At 35.7% G+C, this 19,730-nt stretch overlaps 2 protein-coding genes across 3 annotated transcripts; both read left to right on the forward strand.

Moving 5' to 3' along the window:
- The first annotated feature begins 315 nt into the window (after positions 1 to 315).
- On the forward strand, positions 316 to 1,455 carry LOC103454927 (large ribosomal subunit protein uL14x/uL14z/uL14y-like). Its single transcript, XM_017337487.3, has 3 exons — positions 316 to 568; positions 1,215 to 1,256; positions 1,439 to 1,455. Exons 1-3 carry the CDS (start codon positions 316 to 318, stop codon positions 1,453 to 1,455), a joined length of 312 nt encoding a protein of 103 aa, XP_017192976.1.
- A 9,489-nt stretch (positions 1,456 to 10,944) lies between these two features.
- LOC103454848 (protein transport protein SEC13 homolog B-like) lies at positions 10,945 to 12,971 on the forward strand. 2 transcript variants are annotated; one of them, XM_017322540.3, is made up of 2 exons: positions 10,945 to 11,289; positions 11,841 to 12,971. In XM_017322540.3, the coding sequence occupies exon 2, from the start codon at positions 11,852 to 11,854 to the stop codon at positions 12,755 to 12,757; it is 906 nt and encodes a 301-aa protein (XP_017178029.1). In that variant the 5' UTR covers positions 10,945 to 11,289; positions 11,841 to 11,851; the 3' UTR covers positions 12,758 to 12,971. The 2 variants fall into 2 exon arrangements, with proteins under 2 accessions (XP_017178029.1, XP_017178030.1); XM_017322541.3 differs by having other exon boundaries at positions 11,178 to 11,289; positions 11,821 to 12,971.
- Positions 12,972 to 19,730: the final 6,759 nt, after the last annotated feature.

The following is a 19,730-nucleotide window of genomic DNA, read 5'->3' on the forward strand; positions in this document are numbered from 1 at the left end:
ACAATACATCTCCCTAATTGCGGCAATCTCACAGCACACTTCTCATTCTTGAGATCTGAAGCCTCTCTAGTGCAGCTATGTTCAAACGAGGTTTCTCTCTCTCTCTCTCTCTCTCTCTCTCTCTCTCTCTTTCATTTTAGTATTTCTGGGTCTTTCAAAGATTAAAACTTTCTTGCTTTCTGATCCAAAATTTTCTCAGCAACCAATCAGAACTTGATGGATTTTTCTATTCCATGTTATAAGTTAATTAATTTGTTTAATTTTCAATTCGTTTAAATTGCAGGGCGTGGAGGGTTTGCCGAAAACAAGTTTTGGATGTCACTAGGTCTGTCGGTGGCCGCCACTGTGAACTACACCGACAACACCAGTGCCAAGAACCTTTACATCATCTCAGTGAAGGGAATCAAGGGTCGCTTTAACCACCTTCCTTCTGCGTGTGTTGGCAACATGGTCATGGCTACTGTCAAGAAGGGCAAGCCCGACCTTCGAAAGAAGGTCTTGCCAGCCATCATTGTCCGCCAGCTCAAGCCGTGGGGCCGAAAGGACGGTGTTTTCATGTACTTTGAAGGTAGTTAATTGTGTTTATATTGGATAAATTATGTTCTTGATATGAATATGTTTAGAGAAAAAAAAACCCCCGAAAGGATGGTGCTTTCGTGTAATTTGAAGGTTGTTAATTGTGTTTTTTATTGAATATATTATGTTCCTTTGTGATGATATGAACATGTTTAGAGGAAGCAAAAGTGTTTGATTGGTTTTGAGTTAGATTGAAATCAATGCTTGTAGCAAATGTGGAAGTTTTCGGGATGTCAGGTTCTAGAGTTAGTTTGATTTTATTAGTTGGACTTTGTAATTCTAGGTTCTCCTACATCACCTTGTTTTTTAATATTGTTTGGGGACTAGTTGTGGGCAATTGGGGATTTTCGAATTTGAATGGTTGTTTAGGATGGTCACTCTGATTAATTATATACTTTTTGTTAACATACGGTGTTTTTTTTTCCGTATTAATTTGTCATTAAGCTGAACATTTTTTGTTCTGACAATGTAGAGAATTTAGGAAAAAGGTTGTAAATATTATGTGTTGCAGTATTAGTTTAGCTCATTTTTTGAAATTTGAAGTATCTCGGAGTGCTTTTAGTTTAAGATCTGCTCTTATGGTGATGAAATGGTTCTGCTTCTCAAGGTTTCTGACCATGATTGTTCTTGTGATGCAGATAATGCTGGTGTTATTGTGATTTTGAAGGGTGAAATGAAAGGTGTGTTGAGATTCTATAACATCTTCGTTGAAATTACTTGTCTGCCTGTAATGCAATTACGTCATCTGACATTACTTTTGTTAATTTTTAACGTTGTAGGACCATCATCTTGATAATGTTCTTCATTTCACTTGCACTCATTGTACTGAATACTAACTCATATTTTTTTGGTATTGTTGTAGGGTCTGCAATCATCTGACCTATTAGAAAGGATTGTGAAAATCTATGGGCTAGACTTGCAAGTGCTGTCTGAAGGAAATATTGTGAAAAACATGTTCATTTGAGCAACATCTATAGCATGCAATTAACAATTAAAAGGCGGAATCATGCTTGCATGCACTCAAAAAACAAAACATTAACCATGAAATTCAAAGCCTAGTAGATTGGTGAACCTTGACTCAACTTAAAACAACATTTGTTAGTTGAGAAATTATTTTGCATAAGCAAAGGCTAATCACCCAAAAAGAGGGTCTTCATTCCTTGCATCTTAGATCTATGGATTTGGATGGATGAAATGGTTCTCCAAGTTCCCAAAATTGAGAACCTCTAAGTCTCTTCACCAACGTTAGATTGGAGAAGAAATGAGTGACCTTGGAGTAGTAGGATTGCTAGCTAAATCCTCCAAGGAGGCCGGCCACTTTAGAGAGAAAGGAGAGCTTATGTTCTCATCCTTTCCCCAAAAGAAAACCCTAAATGAATTTTGGCTATAAAGTCATAGTTATACCTTAATTCATTGGAGTGGCAAACTTGTAATTAAGTCCAAAACCCACTCCTTTAACAAAATGGCCGGCCATAGGGTTTCGTTGGGCTTTTAAGGCCTTTGTGAATTATTTGTCATTAAGTTGTCATACAACTTAAGTCAATGGGCTTGACGTTCGAAGCCCATTGGGCCTTGAGGCCCAAAACTATCCCGAGGTCTTTAACGAACTTATTCGTTTGATTAATTAACATATTAATTAATCCTTGCCATAAATAATTAAACCATTTAATTATTCTTACTCATCTCCATTGTTTCTTCAATCTCCACCTTACACGGTGTACGATCCATTAGGTTCCTTTTAGCGAGGCAGTGGGCGATTAAAACCATTTCAAATCGATTGTGAATTGAAACTTACTTTCAATTCTCCCTTTAGTGATTATACACGTTTAGGGCTTCCACAAATCATGAGTGACACCTAGCAGCATATCATGGTTACCCAAGCTAATTAGAAGAGGTGGAGAACCTATTAAGTTTAGGATTACAAATGCAATACGGTATTTCTCTAATACAATACTCTTAACCACATTGTTTGGTTTGATAGTTTATTCATGTCTACTATCCAATGTGATTCATGTGCTTATATGATTACCTTGAATGTGATTTGGAACGACTTCCTAAATCTCATTCATACTCTGGCCAGAGATTTTTAATCATATCATAGAGTATTCTCCCCCAAACGGTTTGAAGGTTAGAGATCCCTTGTTGCGCATTCACTTGCCTCCATGGCTAAGTGGCTTAACCCCGACGATGTCGTGGACACCCTCGAATTGAGTGACTTTGACATAATCAAAGATCAAGGACTTAACTACAAGACAACTATGATGCCTCAAGTCAAATGACTACTTTGCATTATCCCAACCATGAGTTCTCATGTGACATGAGTATGAGAACTCTTCGTTGATCGTGTTCAGTGAACTCATTCCTTATTGAGCACCTACGTACTTGTCTTGGTGTCACACACACCAATGACTCGAGACTAGTCACTCTCCCTGAGAGAAGACACAACACGTACTGATCTTAACGGACTGTCAATGCCCAATTGGCAATCCTATGATCAGGAACGTTTAGGAAGTGTCTACGAAAGAATGGTCTCATGAATCTAACTTCTTTAGATCGCATTCTCCCAATCACATATTCCTTGGACTTATCGTTTAAGCGTATAACATTTATATGAGACGGCTCAAACAATAATCTTTGCCCTTGATATTAAACTAGATTAGTTTAACATGTGAAATGTCCGTAAAGTATCATCATATGATTGGTTTTAGGGCACATTTCCAACACTGCCAATGCCATCGTTTAAGTTCTTCACTTTCTTGTCTTTAGGATGTTTTTGTTGGTTTTCTGGATATTAAATTCACTATCATGTATACTTTGTTATGATTCTGAAATGGATCATTTTCGTTTAAATGTCTGCTGGTTTTCGGGATATTAAATTTTCACTACCTTTTCTGCGTCCATTTCTTTCTCCTTTTTCTTCCCGACCCTTTTTTATCTGTCATAGATATATTTCGGTTGCACGATTTTGCGTGATTGCATTGCCAAATCGAAGTACTGCATTAAGGTGTAATAGACTGGTTTGATGAAGAATACCAAAATTATCAAGTTGAAGGATCACATGAGATAGAAGCATTAAGAAATAGAATAACAGCAAGTTCGATGAATGCATCTAATTAAACTACTTTCAAGTATATTAACAATATTGTACTAATGAATCCTAGTTATTCAGTATAAAATATTTCAATTGAAGTTTGTCATACTAATTAATATTTAAGATAAAGTTTATAAATATTTTTCTTTTAAAAATAAAGTATATTTAGTAATTCACCTTTATTTTTTAAGAAAATTAAATTAATAGCACATTTAGTATTATACCTTTTTTGTTATTTCACACAGTTACAGTTGTTTTACATAAAAGTTTACCAAATATTATCATACTACTTTTTTTTTCCATAAGCACTTTTACAAAAAAGTTTACCAAATACTTTGCTGCTTTATTTCACAACTGTTTATTCTCACAGCACAACACAGCAGAAACAGTTTTTTTTTATTTTTCAAAGCACATTAATACCAAACCAGCCCTAAATCCAAAGATTAAGGTCAGTAGTAAGGTTGGAAATTATCTTTCTTGATCTATTTCTTCTCTTCATCTTCATGTTTTTTGTAGTAATCGCTCACTCCTTTTAATGTGAATAGCCTTTTGTAGCGGTTAAGACTTATTGTTTAACAATTGATCTTAGAGCGACGATTGTTGTTAAAATATGAGGTCGTGGTTATGTAGTTGGTGCGTTAGGCAAACAACTATGAGGAGGAAGCTTGACGTTTGCTAGAGGTACACATAGCATAATTTTTTTACAATTATTGCAAGATTATTAGGTGACGGTGTTTGCTGGTTTAAAGGAATTCATAGTCACTTGTTTTTGTTGTTTGTCTTTGCAGGGACTTTAGTTGATGGTACAATATTTATCTTGTGTGTCTTGATGATGTTGAGTCTGGCTTGTAAGGTTTAGTCTTTGTGAACTTATCATTCATGCATGTTGGTTAGGTGCAGGTCTTCCTGTTAGAGTTGTGCCCTAATATTGGGTAACCAACCCTATATTAATTAATAAATAAATGGGCAGGATTTATTCATTCATGAACTTGGCTTTATATTAAAGAAATATATTGTGAATGAGTCTATAGGATTTTACGGTATGGAAGTAATGTCCTAAACGATGTTATAGCAAAGAAACTTGTATTCTATAGTCACCTAGTCCTTAAATGAAGTTCCTAGCCATTTGGAAAGTCAACTGATGATGTGGTAGAAACTAACACACAAATTAAACCCTATAAATTATGCAATTGTAGAACAAGTAAGTAGGGATTGTTCTATTCTGGGGATTAGAAGGAATGCTAATCAACACAAATTAAACTTATAAAACTAACAAATAAGTTAAACTAACATTAAAACAATTACTGGGGGAATTTTGGACAAATTTAATTAAAACAAAAGTAAATGGCAGCAAGTAAATTAAGTTGTGAATGAAATATGGATGAAATGATAGCTAAAGGCACACATGAATCATATGCATACAAATCGATTTCCAATTATTCTTTCTATAAACCATGAATGACAATGCCCCAAATTAATCATGAGTAGCACTAATTAACCCTCATATTTTCCTAAATTCATTGAATTGGACTCAGAGACGCAACCAAATTATTCTTCTCAAGTTCCCTAAATATGAAAGGCATGATAAAGATACATCTCAAAGATCATTACGTTTTGTGAAAATCATAAGCCTTGACAAAGCATTCGTAACAATGAAAAGCATGATAATTATGCTAAGAATTTACTTAACTCAATCATGACTAGTGACATTTACTACTTACAAATATAAGTTCATAACAATTAGGTAAAATTCCCTTATATTCTAGCATCAAATCCTTGCATGCAAACTAAGTATGCATCCTTAATAAACGTACAAGAATAAGTTCTCTATAAAGCAGATAAGTAAATCGCATTCATGTTTTATTAAACAATAACTGGATGTTATCAATTTATGTAAAACATATGATCATGGCTTCGAATTCTCCTCTAACTAAAAAGAAACTTAGTTACACATGTTCATCATAACTTAAAAGCAATCTAAAATAAACATTTAAACTTGAAACAAAGAAAGAAAGAACTTTGAAAATTCCAACACACCCTAAATCGCTGCAGGAATTTCATATATATATAGAGGGACGGCTAAATCCAAAGAGGAAAGGGTTTTGATGTTTTAAATTATTTTAGAACTCTAAGAATCAGGTAGAAAATGTTGAAATGTGATTAGGATTCCTCTTTGCAGCTAGAGATATGATAAGATAATGTTGGATAAGATAGGATAAGATAATGTTCCTGTCCAACTAGGATTCATCTTTCTTGTGTAATTCCTAGTCTTCGAAGCCTCAACTTTAATTTCTCCAGAGTTTAGCACATGTCTAACACCATTTAAACACCAAAAAAGTCCACCCCATATGCTATCCACGCATGCTATCCAATCATAGTCCAAAACTGCTCCAAATTGCTCCATTTAGCTATTTATTGTCATCTTTACCAACTGGACCTACAATAATATGAAAATAACTTAAATTACCAAAATAAATGGAAATTAACTAAGTAAATGCAAAGAAATAAGATAACAAAGTCGCATAAATATGCTCCTATCAACTGGACATTGACTATCCAAAAAGGTTGATGTGCATCACATAAAGTTTAGCATGGTCTCGTGCTACGAGTGTTGGTCACCTAGTGGATACACACGTGCTTGTCCGTTGGACAAGTTCATTGAACACTGACATACAAGAAGCTTAAACGTATGAAGCTTACCATATGTCAATTGTTACAAAGCTTCTAATTGTAGTATGCAAATAGTTGTCAGACCTAAGGCTTAAACGTATGAAGCTTACCATATGTCAATTGTTACAAAGCTTCTAATTGTAGTATGCAAATAGTTGTCAGACCTAAGGCATTATAGGTGTCTTATACTTGTAAATATGAACATTGATTTCACCTCAAATCCATCATTGTCTCGTATGGTCTAATATTGTGATACTTGGGTTCATATGTATGAGTATGAAGAAACATGAATGCGCAGTAAGGAGTCTATCACCTTCTGGTAATTGTTCAATAGAAGGAGATATTCATCAAAGCCATTGAAGATCCATTTAAAAAATCTTCGGTTGAAATACTTGTTGATCAAGTTATGTTTGAAAGAACTACTTCAACGTGAGATGCATCATGGTGATCATAGATTACCACATGTGATTTGACATAAATTCATATCACATAAATCTTCATTAGGATATGGATGTTAGAGTAATCAAATTGCATTGTAACTACAATCAAGATTCGAAAAAGTTGAAGGGAAATATTGAGATTTAAGTGGGATTGCTAGTGACTAGCATGCATATTCAATTCAAAATTAACATACATACGCAACGGAAGAAAATTATCAAAACTATAGTCATGCAAATCCCCTTCAAGAAGCATAGATTCATATTTAGTGCATCTAAGAAACTTATTGAAAACAAGTTCAAGGATAAATGTGTTTTACCTTTGGACCTTAACTTGAGTCCAATAAGTGACCACCTCTAATACCTCTCTTCTTGGAGGTTCTTGAGCCTAGCCTCCCTCCTTGCTTCCTCCACCTTGATAGGTTTGGAACTCCCTTGATTCTCCTCTAGTCTCCAAGGTAGAAGACCTATAAAGATCCACACCTACTAGTGTAATGAGATGGATGTTAGAATAACTAAAAGGAGAAGAGATGATTAGCTATTTTCTCCTTTTGGTGGCCATCTATGTGTGTGTGTAGAGAGAGACTTATTTTTCTCTTGTTGAAAAGAACACACAAAAGCCCTAATAAAACTTTTTCATTAAACTCCCTTTATAAAGGTAAAAAAAGTAAGTCAACTATTTGACTCTTTCTCTCTCTTCTTTCCTCATCTTTGGCCAGCCATTTAATGTTGGTTTGGACTTTGGATTTTTATCATTTCAAGTCATCCTATGATTGAATAAAAAGATCCAATGGGCTTGGGCCTGAATGAACCCTAACTTTTCTTTAAGCCCGAAACAATCTTTCATCGCTTCTATGATTTATTTAGACTGTCTAATTAATCATAGCACTTAATTAATCCAATTAATTAATTCCATCATCCTTTAGTTGTCTCACCACAAGAGTGTATCAATGTACAATCATTTTAGGTTCTAATTGGCTAGGCAGTGAGGTGATTGGTAGCAATCCAATTGATTAGTATTTATCCAATCATTGAGTGAATTAAAACTTACTTTTAATTCTCATTCTTCTTTGATGACTACTTATTCAATCATCAAGAAGGACCCATAAGCCATGAGTGACATCTAACCATATATCATGGCTACCCAAACTAATGTAGAATTTGGTCGGAGAACCTATTCAATTGGAATTACAATGTAATTTGATCATTCTCTAAATCAATACTCTCAATCACATTACTGGGGTATGGATACTTTATGTCAAACCCCTAATGTGATTAAACTATGTCATATAATTCAATTGAGTTGTATGAGAATGCCTTTCATCATTACGCTTGATACTTCGGCCGAAGATTCCCGAATCATATATTATAGTATTATTCCTCTCATAACGAGGATTAGAGATCATTTGTTGATCATTCACATGTCTATGAGAATAAATCACTGACCCCAACAATGCATAGAACACATCCAAGATGAGATGTGGTCATGTCTCATTATCAAATGATCAATTACGTATCTCCAAGACAACTATGACGTCTCATGTCAAAGGACTACTTACATTATTCCAACCAGTAGAGTTACTTGCTTGACATATGAGTAAACCTCCATACAAGTACTCTCGTTTGATTGTGTTCAGTGAACTCATTCCCTTAATAATCACCTACATATTGTCTTAGTGTCACTACACGAATGACTTGAGACTTTCCATCCTTCCTATTTGAAGGGAACATTGTATGTATTGGTCTATGTATTGTCAGTCTCCCTTTGACAATCCTATGAACAGGAACCTTTTGGATATTTTGGTTGTGTGAATAATGTCTTTGTAGTCTATCATCATTAGATTACTTCTTCCATCGATCCATTGTCCATGGATTCACTATTTTGGACGTATATCATTTATTGAGATAGTTCTAATGAGTGACTTTGCCTTTTGCTATATTAGAGTTATCTATACATACAGACATTGTCCTGCAAGGTTTCTTCCAAAGATTGACTTTCAAGGCATATCTCCAACAAGAGTATCATGATTAGTTCACGTATACTTCTACTAATTTGGGTAATCATGCGCATGCTGCTAGGTGTCACTCACGGTTTGTGAAATTAAATTAATTCCTTAATTAATTTCGTTGTCAGCTTTAGTTAGAACCTAAGAGGTCGCACACATATGATAAATTATAGTAACCTAAATTAGTTCATTAATTAGTTTCACTATCTGCTTTAGTTAGAACCTAAGAAGTCACAGATATATGATAAGTTATAGTGACGTTATATGGTTTATGGTAAGATATAATTAATTGTTAAGAATGTTGGATTAATTATTTGGGCCTATTAAACATGGTATTAAAATTAAAATAGCTTTGGACTTTTTTTTTAATTTAAAAGGGGTCTAAGTCACAACCCCCAGCTGGCAAGTTAAATTAGGCTAGGCGCATAGGTCAAGGCCATGACTTCAAAACCCTATGAAAGGTGCGGCATAAAGAAGCAATGAGTCTCTAAAAATACTTTGTGTTTTCTCTCATAAGTTACGATCGTTCATTTTTGCCCCTTAGAGAAAGGAGAGAAAAAATCATAAGCTAAAACATCTAGTGTTGTCCATTCTATAGTGATCTAAGTGAGAGGTATTGCTAGCACATTTAAATCAATAACTCCATCATCTGTTGGTAGATCTATCGGTGTGGATACTCTTAGAAGCTCACACTTAGAGAGCTTCGCGTGATCAATTATGAAGAGGAAGATTGCAAGTATCAGGATGATCCAATCATACGGCATGTACATGGATAGAGATTCAAGTAAGTTAATCTCTTCAGCTTCTTACTTTGTTACGTTATCAATTACGACCAACTGGATATATAATTGGAAGAACATATTGTATTTTATTTATTATTTTTCGCTACGCATTTAATTATTTAAATTAATTAATTCGAATAATATGCTTGAAAACCCAATACTACCAATGATGAGGAATCGTACTTCTAGAAGTTTAATTTGTGTCATTTTATATTATTTTATTATTATTTGCTATTTCTGGTTTTGTTATCAATTTGCATGGCAAATTGCTATGAGGACATCTTTTTTTTGATGTCTCATAACAATGCTTACTTGTCGAATGAATGTCATTTTTTGCAAGTTTATTAGATGGAGATTCAAAGCTTTGTTCTTGTGAACGTTATCTTTCTGTTTGGTTGGATATGATTATAAGGTTAGATTTTGTATTATATTTATAATTTTTTAAATTATTATTATTAAAAAGAGAGAGAGGATTCGAAACTGTTACTATAATTAGGGGAAATAAGAGTTTCAAACTCAAGTAGCATGGATAAATCTATAACACCCCATCAACTAGATTTTGAATTATCTTTCTATTGGCTTTGTGATAAAAAAATCTGGTCATATTCCATGTCAATGTTGTTTATAGTTTGATTTATTGATAGAAATATTTCTTACACCTTTATAAAAGTATGATTCATTTCATAACCCGCCAAACCTCAACTAGTGAATTGAGTTGAGGAGAGTGATAAAGACTATACTATTGGAGGCGTAGGTAGAGTACGGAACATTGACTTTGAGACCACAACAATCATGTACCCCTTCCATCTTCAACGCCCTATCGCCAACACATTAGATTTTTAGGAAAACTAATGAAAAAAATATGAAAACTTTGAGTTTTAATGATAAGGACAAAATAAAGGGTAAAGGGAATAGTATCAGGTTTGACCTTTTAGTGTAAAAATATGATTTTTCGTTAAAATGAACAATACCGTGAACTTTTCGTTAAAACTCGCTAGATTTTTTTAGTAGTATGAAAGTACGAGCCGATACATCATGCTTCGTCATACAATTGATAAGATGTTTAAAATTACATTTCTTAGACTATTATATAATAATTCTGATAATTCCAAAATTTTACTCCTCCAACACATCATGCATGCTCAGATTGCCCTATTAATACTGTCGACATACACATTATATTATATACATATTTACATAACATTCCCGTGACATCAATTGTCAAATGGTAAAAGAGCGTTGTGTGGGGGGAGGAGGAGCCGCACAAGTGGCTTTATGAAGGTGGTGGGCTGGACGTGGGCCCGGAGGGAAGGAGAGGGGACGAGGCATGACCCTTGACAAGGAAATGGTGGGGCCCACGAGGGGTGCATGACTTCGATTTCTGAATCGATGACGTGGCGGCGAAACGCCATGATGACTTTTGATTCAGGGTGGGGCGATTTCCTCGGCGGCGTCCCCGGCCATATCGTGGCACACCCATGCACTCATATCACCTTGCGTGTTTTTCAAGTCTGTCTCTCAAGCCCAATGGGCCGCTCTTCTCCAGGTATTGGGCTTCTGGGGAATAATGGGCCTAATTTCAGCAAAAGCGTTGTATGCATAGAAACTGAAAGCACAGAGAAGTCTTCTTCCTGTGCGAGTTTCTTCGTTTCGCAGCAGCAGATACAATTCGCAATCCGCTTCCTTCTCAAACTGCGTCGTTTGGATCCCAATCTTTGCTTCCCCAGGTTAGATCCCTTGCTCTTTCACTGCATTTCTTGTAGAATTTTGGATTGGGTGTTTTGTTTTTGTTGTAAGATTGTTATATTAATCCGTAACGAATTATTGGATTTTAATCAATTTCTGCGTTTAATATTAGCTTAAATCGATTAGGGTTTGCATTTTTTGATATCCCAATCCGTTGCGTAGTGTTTTCGCATGAATGTGATATTCCTCTTAGAGATCTCAGTGCTGAAATTTTGCTGATTATATTGAGTACATAATTTGGGTATTTGCTCTGTCTGTTTGTTTGTTTGTTTGTTTTTGTTTTTTTTTCTGATATCGTTAATGTTAATGCTGAAAACACGAAACCATCTTGCTTCTTTCTACATTTTGATATATTGTATCGAATTTTCTCGGCAACCAAACAGATGGGTTTTTGAGGAAAAAAAACTAATGATCTCGTAATTGGAGGATTCGGGATTCTCTGGAGGGGCCATTAGAATTTATAAGATTATAATTATTTTTATTGAATTTTCGGTGATCTTATTGATCTGAAGTTGTTGAAACATTAAAAAAGGAGTGGAGAAAATGCCTGCACAAAAGGTTGAGACTGGTCACCAGGACACAGTCCATGATGTGGTCATGGATTACTATGGTAAGCGCCTCGCCACAGCTTCATCCGACAACACAATTAAGATAATTGGGGTGAGCAATTCGTCCTCTCAGCATCTTGCAACCCTGACTGGTCACCAGGGGCCGGTTTGGCAGGTTGCTTGGGCTCATCCGAAATTCGGGTCTTTACTTGCTTCCTGTTCTTATGATGGGCGTGTCATACTGTGGAAGGAAGGTAATCAGAATGAATGGACCCAAGCTCATGTTTTTGATGACCACAAATCGTCTGTGAACTCGATTGCTTGGGCTCCTCATGAACTCGGTCTTTGTTTGGCGTGTGGTTCTTCTGATGGGAACATCTCAGTTTTCACTGCAAGGTCGGATGGTGGCTGGGATACCTCAAGGATCGATCAAGCTCACCCAGTTGGTGTCACCTCTGTTTCTTGGGCTCCCTCAACAGCCCCAGGTGCTCTTGTTGGTTCTGGTCTGCTTGACCCTGTTCAGAAGCTGTGTTCCGGTGGCTGTGATAATACTGTAAAGGTGTGGAAGCTTGGTAATGGCGTTTGGAAGCTGGACTGCTTTCCGGCTCTTCAGATGCATGTTGATTGGGTCAGGGATGTTGCTTGGGCGCCCAACTTGGGACTGCCGAAATCTACGATTGCCAGTGCCTCACAGGATGGTAAGGTGATTGTATGGACTGTGGGCAAGGATGGGGATCAATGGGAAGGTAAGGTGCTACATGATTTCAATGCACCTGTTTGGAGGGTCTCATGGTCGCTGACCGGAAACATATTGGCTGTGGCTGATGGGAACAACAGCGTGACACTATGGAAGGAAGAAATAGATGGCGAGTGGCAACAGGTGACAACGGTTGAGCCGTAGAAACTTGTTTTTGAAATTTTGCTTCTGTTACAGCACATTATATCTGAACCTCTTTATCAACATAGCTCCTTTCATCAAAGTATCATAAAATTGATCACTTTTGATTAATGTTGATGAACCCGAAAAATTTCCTACTATGTCGCTGGAGTAATATGCAGTACACTCAGTTTGACTGTTTTGTTTTTATTGACATTTGGACGTGGTTTGATTTGCATGATCTTAGTTTCTTTCGATGTTTATCAAATTCTTTTGCAGCCGCACATTACACATTGCATACTAACTTGCAAGTTACTCTAACTACTCAAGGTGAAGTTATATGCTTGTTTGTATGCTGCGTTTGTCAAATGAAATGAGGAGCCAAGTTCACATCTTCATTTTCTTCTATGTTTTAGTTTCTATTCATATAAAGGTCTTGCGGTTTTGTTGTTCATATTGATGGTATGACGCCTGCGTATTGTATTGCTTAACGAATTATATGTGTTTGTGTGTGTTGCAAATTCGTTGCATAAAGTGGCTGGGGCATTCTTCGAGTCCAAAATTTGCATGTTATTAATCAATTTGTGTTGTAGAGGGTAAGTGACACACCCCAATCCTAGAATCAAGACGTGCGCCTTGATTCTAGGATTGGGGTGTGTCAGTAAGGGTCCGTTTGGTAATCATTTTATTTTCAGTTTTTAGGTTTTGTTATTAGAGATAGAAAGTAACTAAAGGATGAATGAATTAAGGATGAGAAGGGGGTGTGGTACCATCACTCTTCACGTCTTTATCCATTCATCATTTTCCTCTTTATTTACAACAAAAAGTGAAACTAAAAACAAAAAGGTTATCAAAAGAGGCCTAAAAGTTACAGATACATCATATGTTGAAAAAGACACTGAAATTAAAGGCTAATTTCGTTTATGTCAACAAATATTTTTGACATTAAGCATCCCAAAATATTAGTTTTCATTTATTTATTTTATTTCATATAATGTTACTTCTTTTTTGACATCGATAATTGCCAATATTTTTACCGATGATATATAAGACTCCTGCAAGTTCATGGTTTCAGCCCTACATGCTCCAAAGCGTGGAATATTTGTCTTGGAGGATGGAAGTGTAATGATCTCAAAGGGTTAGGCTTATGCAGGCCTAGCTAGATTCGTCAATCTGTAAACCCGCCAATTTCTTGCACTATGATTGATTGCCACTGATGAGCTAAATCTAACAAAACCAGACATATATATGATATATCGATCGATTTTAGAGGTGAAGCGAACTGAACCAGACAAACAACAATACCATATAAGATCGTATGACAACGAAAAATTATTTTCTTGTACAAGTTATGTATTTTACCACGTAATATAGAGTTTTAACTATACATAACTCACCTGGAAGTCTGAAAATGTTTGCCTAAAACCCAAGTAATCATTTTTTTTTGGTTCCCCTTGTTCGTTTATAAATTTGAAGCTACCAACAAAGGTTGTATAGTAATAGTAGTAGCACACGTAGTAACTGAGAGTCTGAGAGAGTAATTAGCATTTAACCAAACCACTAATCAAGTTTAAACCATGCATTAAGGAAAGAGGGGCATATGACAAGCACACACGTGCTACCATGTTAGGGTTTAGACATGGTAAGCATAATGCACGTGTGAGGAAGCACCTTAGGAAATTGGCCTCATCATGAATAGTTTCCTGCCACGTGGTTGACCAGACCCTCTTGCATACGATAGATTTTTTAGTCTGCTCAAAATATGAGATAGTATACTACGTGTTACTATATAAATGGTAAATACTTGTGTTAAAAAATTAATGATATGTAATGTACTATTCGTATGTTTCGGACATAATAAAAAATTTCTTCCTACATACATGCAAAGAAGTTCATTGTTTTAGATTTCTAAAAAAACCAATCAAAGATGGTGATGTATGGTAGAGGTAGACACACCAAGCCATTATTGTACTTGTTTTGTACGCTGAACTGGATTCCATGGATAATTTTTTCATAAATTTATTGTATATTTTCTAAGTTGATTATCTGACCCAAAAAAAAGTGCAAGTAACTAACATTAAAATGTTGTCAAATAAGTTTTACAAAGAAAAGGAATATAATCCAAATTTTTCCATTTGTAACTTGTTTAATTATCTTTTTCTCTTTTTCTTTCTCATTTTATAATATTGTACAAATTGATGGTTGTCCTCTTTATCTTAAAAGTCATCTTACAACAAGTGGTCCTCTACCACAGTGGTGGAGAAAGTGTTGCCCTTGCACCACGGTGTAGGTTCGAACCCTGTCGGTTCCATAATCTAACATCTAATCTAACAAATCTAATGTTTAACAAAAAAGAAAGTCTTCCTACAAAGGATCATTATTATATGTGAAAATTAACAAAATTGACCATCGTTGAGTCATTTATGTGATAATATAGTATTTAAAATGAAACAATGAAAACATTATGTAAATCTATTTATTTGATAGAGTTGAATAATTAAATAATGTTTCTACTCAGTTAATTATTTGCGTAAATGGTCTCCGATCAATAAATATTGGACTAGAAGATAGATAACCAATCTGGTAATTACATTTAATCCGTTTAAACGATTGAAAATAAGATTTTAACTTGAGTATAGAGAATGGATCACATTGTTGTATTAAACTTAACTAAACTCTTATATTCCGAGAAATAGATCATTGTGTTCATCAAACTATATTATGTAATGGAACCAGAATAAGAAAATGTAGGTTGACCCAAAAAAATCAACAAGGTAGAAGAAAAATTGGCAAAAAAAAAAAAAAAACAAAAAAAGTGGAAGAAGGGAACATCCAAGCGGGAGGTGGCAAGGCGACTAGCCAACTTTGATTACTGTTATACTAGCATATGACTATACACTTTGTTTATATGAAGGTTTTTTGTTTTTATTTTTAAAATAGAAAGAAAGGGAGAGAGAGAAGGTTGGGGGGGGGGGGGAGAGTCGGAGTGGGAGGTTTCTGGATTATTTTTGTTATTTTTTTTAATATTAAATATATCTTAAAATCAACGGTAGGTGAGGTTTCAATAAAAAATGGTTAAATTTAAATCTGTAAATTTATATTATTGACCATAATATTTTTGTGTGATAAAAAACTAAATAGTATTTTCATTATCTTTTGGTTGACAAAGCGAGTTCTATTGGTAGTTTACATTATTGGGTGAATTTTTTTTTTTGAACAAACGATATATCTACACTAAGGGGATGAGAGATTAGGCTAAATCTCACAATGAGCTAATAGTAATGTAGTTTAAATTTTACATTTGTTAAAAATCGAACCTAAAATATTTATACTGAAGTACTAAGTGGCATATTATGGGATAATTGATTAAAAAATAATGAAGTAATTAGCATACACAAAGAAAAATAAAAAAATTGAAGTACAATTTTCAAACCCTGTAGGCTGAGAAATTTTTAGTTGTGACAGGAAGACGGATAATACATCACGTGTTTTTATGCAAGTGGTAGAAAATTTTAATTTTTAAGTTGTTAATCTTTTAACATACATAATCCACTATTTATATAAAAACACATAGTGTACCACCTAGTATGACAGCCACATTGAAAAATCACTCTGGTAGGCTATAGCCTATAGAATCGATCTGTTTGCATGTTTTGTCGCTGTGATAACGCCAATAGTGTCCAAGTTTGCAGCCGGATTCCTCTGCTCCTAATAATTTTTTGCCCTTTGGGAATTGTGCTTTTACTTTAATTAAGTTTTCTTCCCCCTCATTTTTCCACCATTTAAACTTGGAATTAACTCTACTTTCTACTGCTATTTGCCCTATCATGTTGTTTATATTCCCCACCCACGTTTAAGCACGATGCTTACAGCTCACTTAATCAAACAACGGTCTTGATCACTTCCACGTGGCCAGTTAGGGCAGGGTTTTCACTTTTATTGATTTTATCCTAATTGCTTCTTCCCTCATAATCCTAATGCTATTGACTTATTGTTAACTTATGGCTAAACTCCCCTAATTAGATCAACAAATTCATATTTCACGACCAAAAGACAAAGATGAAACCAAACATTATTTTACATGAAATTTAAAATTTCAATAGTACCCAACAAATGTGTTTATAATTTTGATATTAATTTCAAAGTGAAAAGTTAAAAAAGAGTTTATGAGGAAATGACCTGATAAAACAATGGACTATACCTTCACTTTGGCTCGTAGAAAAAGAGTGCAATACCATTTCTATATGTAAAAAGTGTTTTAGTATCTGAATTGTGTCATTTTATAGTACTTCCTACATAATTGACTAAGTATTTATTGAACCGAAAACATAGTAAAAGTAACATAATTTAGAAACTTCTCCCAATATTCTCTCACTACCTTCCTAGATTTGAGAATTCAAATATAAGGAAAAAAGCTTTGCCAAATTCTAAGCAAATATGCCCCAATTCCCATGAGCTTACCTTCCATATGCTATCACAGTCTATAAGAAAATTAATCATTCATCGTTCAATCTTAATTATCAGTAAAAGAGAAAGGCTCTTTAGGTTTCTCGCGAACCCTAGGAGGGCGATTGGCGATTATCGAAAATTTTAGGGTTTCGCTCTTTCACAATGAGGAGGCAGGCATAGGGGATGTACGACTCTTGGATAATTCATGGTGTGGGGGGAATTCTTACACTTCTCTGTTCGGTGTTTAAGGCTTTGCACACGAAGTTGGCTCTGGGTCACAAACAATTTGATGTCAATGGAGGACATTGTGTCGAAGTTTGCAGGCTAGTTTGCTATTACGGAGGAAGAACAGAAGGTGATTGTGATTGATAAAAAGAAGGCTTCATCCTTGAAGTCGTCAAAAGTGTTTCTTGTGGGAAGGGTACTTTCCTCTAAACTGGTGAACAAGGAGAGCATTAAGAGACAAATGAGGAATCTCTGGCGCCCTAAAGCGAATATAGTTGTGACTGATTTAGAGGAAGATCGATTTGCCTTTGTATTCAATTCCATGCAGGAGCGTACCACCATTCTGAGAGGAAGATCTTGGTTATATAATAAGCAGTATCTACTCGTACTTGGCAATGCAGATAATCTGGCATATCCTGCTAGGGTTTCGCTGTAATCTCAAGAGTTTTGGGTTCGGTTTAAGGGTTTGCCTCTCTGTTATATGACTCGCCCAATGGGTAAGTTCTTGGGGAACCTGCTGGGAGAGTATGTTACAGACCAAGGTCACAAGGATGAGCAATTTGGTAGTATTCTTAGAGTCAAGGTGTGACTGGATGTGAGGAAGTTATTGCGATGGTACGTTTCTGTACAATTGGAGGGCACGACTATGAATATTGATGCTCGTTGTGAAAAACTGTCATTAACTTGCTTTCTTTAAGGAATGATGGATCATGTTGAGGATCAATGCGAGTGATATGATGATAAACGAGTGGACGATATGGCTAAACCATATGGTAGATGGTTCCAAGATGATGTGTTAGAGAAAGATTACAGACGACCTGCAGGTAAAAGGTTTGGGCTCGATTGTAGCACCACTGTCGAAGGAATTAGATGACCCTATGGATGAGCAAGCGGAGGAACCCATTTTGTGTGGGGAGAATGACCACATACCTGATCTTAATGAAGTTTTTAATGATAACGGTAGGTTAGCTGATACTATGGCATTGCTACCATATATGTTGAGGGAACATACTTGGACCCAACATGAGAATACATCACTTATTACTAAGGGCAACGTGACACTTGTATTGCAACCATTGCTTTTGTTTGGGACAAAAATTACACCAAGAGTGGGGGATGATGTGTTAGCTTATGAAGTGAACGAGGCTTTTACAGGGAATTTAGCACTTTCTTTGTCAGGAGATGATTATAGAGAGATGACTAGAAGGGATGGCAGTTTTTTACAGAATAATTCTTCTCTTTCTCTAGGGTCTGATCCTTTCAACTTGGCACCGTTCATCTTTGGGCCTGGTGCTGAAGAGGGTCATTGCCCTCCAGGAAATGTGTTTCGTAGAAAGAAAATTAGTTAGTCAAAACCAGAACAATTTATCCCCCCGAAGCTTGGGAATAGAGGTCTACGTGAGAAAGATGGGGTGTGGAATTTCCCTACAACAAAGAAACATGCTATTTCGATATCGATGAGTTCTATAGTGGCGACAGCTAACAGAGATTAGCCCCGCCAAGCCTAATGAGTTGCATCAGCTAGAATTGTTGGAGGCTTGGGTACATTCGGGCAATTCAAACGCTTAAGAGGCTTGTTATTTTTAAAGATTCATTGGTGATTTTTCTGTGCAAAACTAAAAGCTCGAAGGAGCATATGGAGAGATTAAAATCATAGATGAAGTTTGATTTTGCGTTTACAATACCAAGTTCGGGACGTTCGAGGGGTTTATGTGCCATATGGAGAATGGAAGCCAATCTTTCATTAAGATCTTATTCCTCTAATCATATTGATTTAGAGGTTAGAGGGATAGGAGATATGAATCACTGGAGAGTTACTTTCTTTTATGGTTTTCTAGCTGAGGCGGAAATACATTAATCATGGAGTTTGCTTCAACGTTTGCGGGATAATTCAAACTTGTTGTGGTGTTGCATGAGGGATTTTAATGAGGTTTTGCAGGCCGAGGAGCAGGAAGATGGTGATTTACGAAGTGAACGACAAATAGACGGTTTTCGAAATGCGCTCACATGTTGCCAACTACAAGATTTGGGGTTTGTAGGTAATAAGTTCACTTGGGTTACGACTAGGAGTGGTGGAATTAAAGTTTGTTTGGATAGAGTCTTAGCAACGTAAAGTTGGATTTATTTGTTTCCACATTTCAATGTCACCCATTTAAAGCCTACCTCGTTAGATCATATAACAATTTTGTTGGACTGGATTCAAAAGAGAAGTTAAATTTAAAAGGACCTTTCGATATAAGGAAGAGTGGTTTGTTAAGGATGGATGTGGGGCTGCAATACAACAAGGGTGGGCGTCGGATTTTCAGGCCTCACCTATGTTCAA

Source organism: Malus domestica, chromosome 17 (assembly GCF_042453785.1).
Source record: "Malus domestica chromosome 17, GDT2T_hap1".
Taxonomy (NCBI): domain Eukaryota; kingdom Viridiplantae; phylum Streptophyta; class Magnoliopsida; order Rosales; family Rosaceae; genus Malus; species Malus domestica.

Excerpts from the sequence above, each read along its gene's own strand:
- LOC103454927 (XM_017337487.3), top strand. The coding sequence starts at position 316 with ATGTCACTAGGTCTGTCGGTGGCCGCCACTGTGAACTACACCGACAAC. Across the intron at positions 569-1,214 it reads TGTTTTCATGTACTTTGAAG|ATAATGCTGGTGTTATTGTG; the intron begins GTAGTTAATTGT and ends CTTGTGATGCAG.
- LOC103454848 (XM_017322540.3), top strand. The coding sequence starts at position 11,852 with ATGCCTGCACAAAAGGTTGAGACTGGTCACCAGGACACAGTCCATGAT.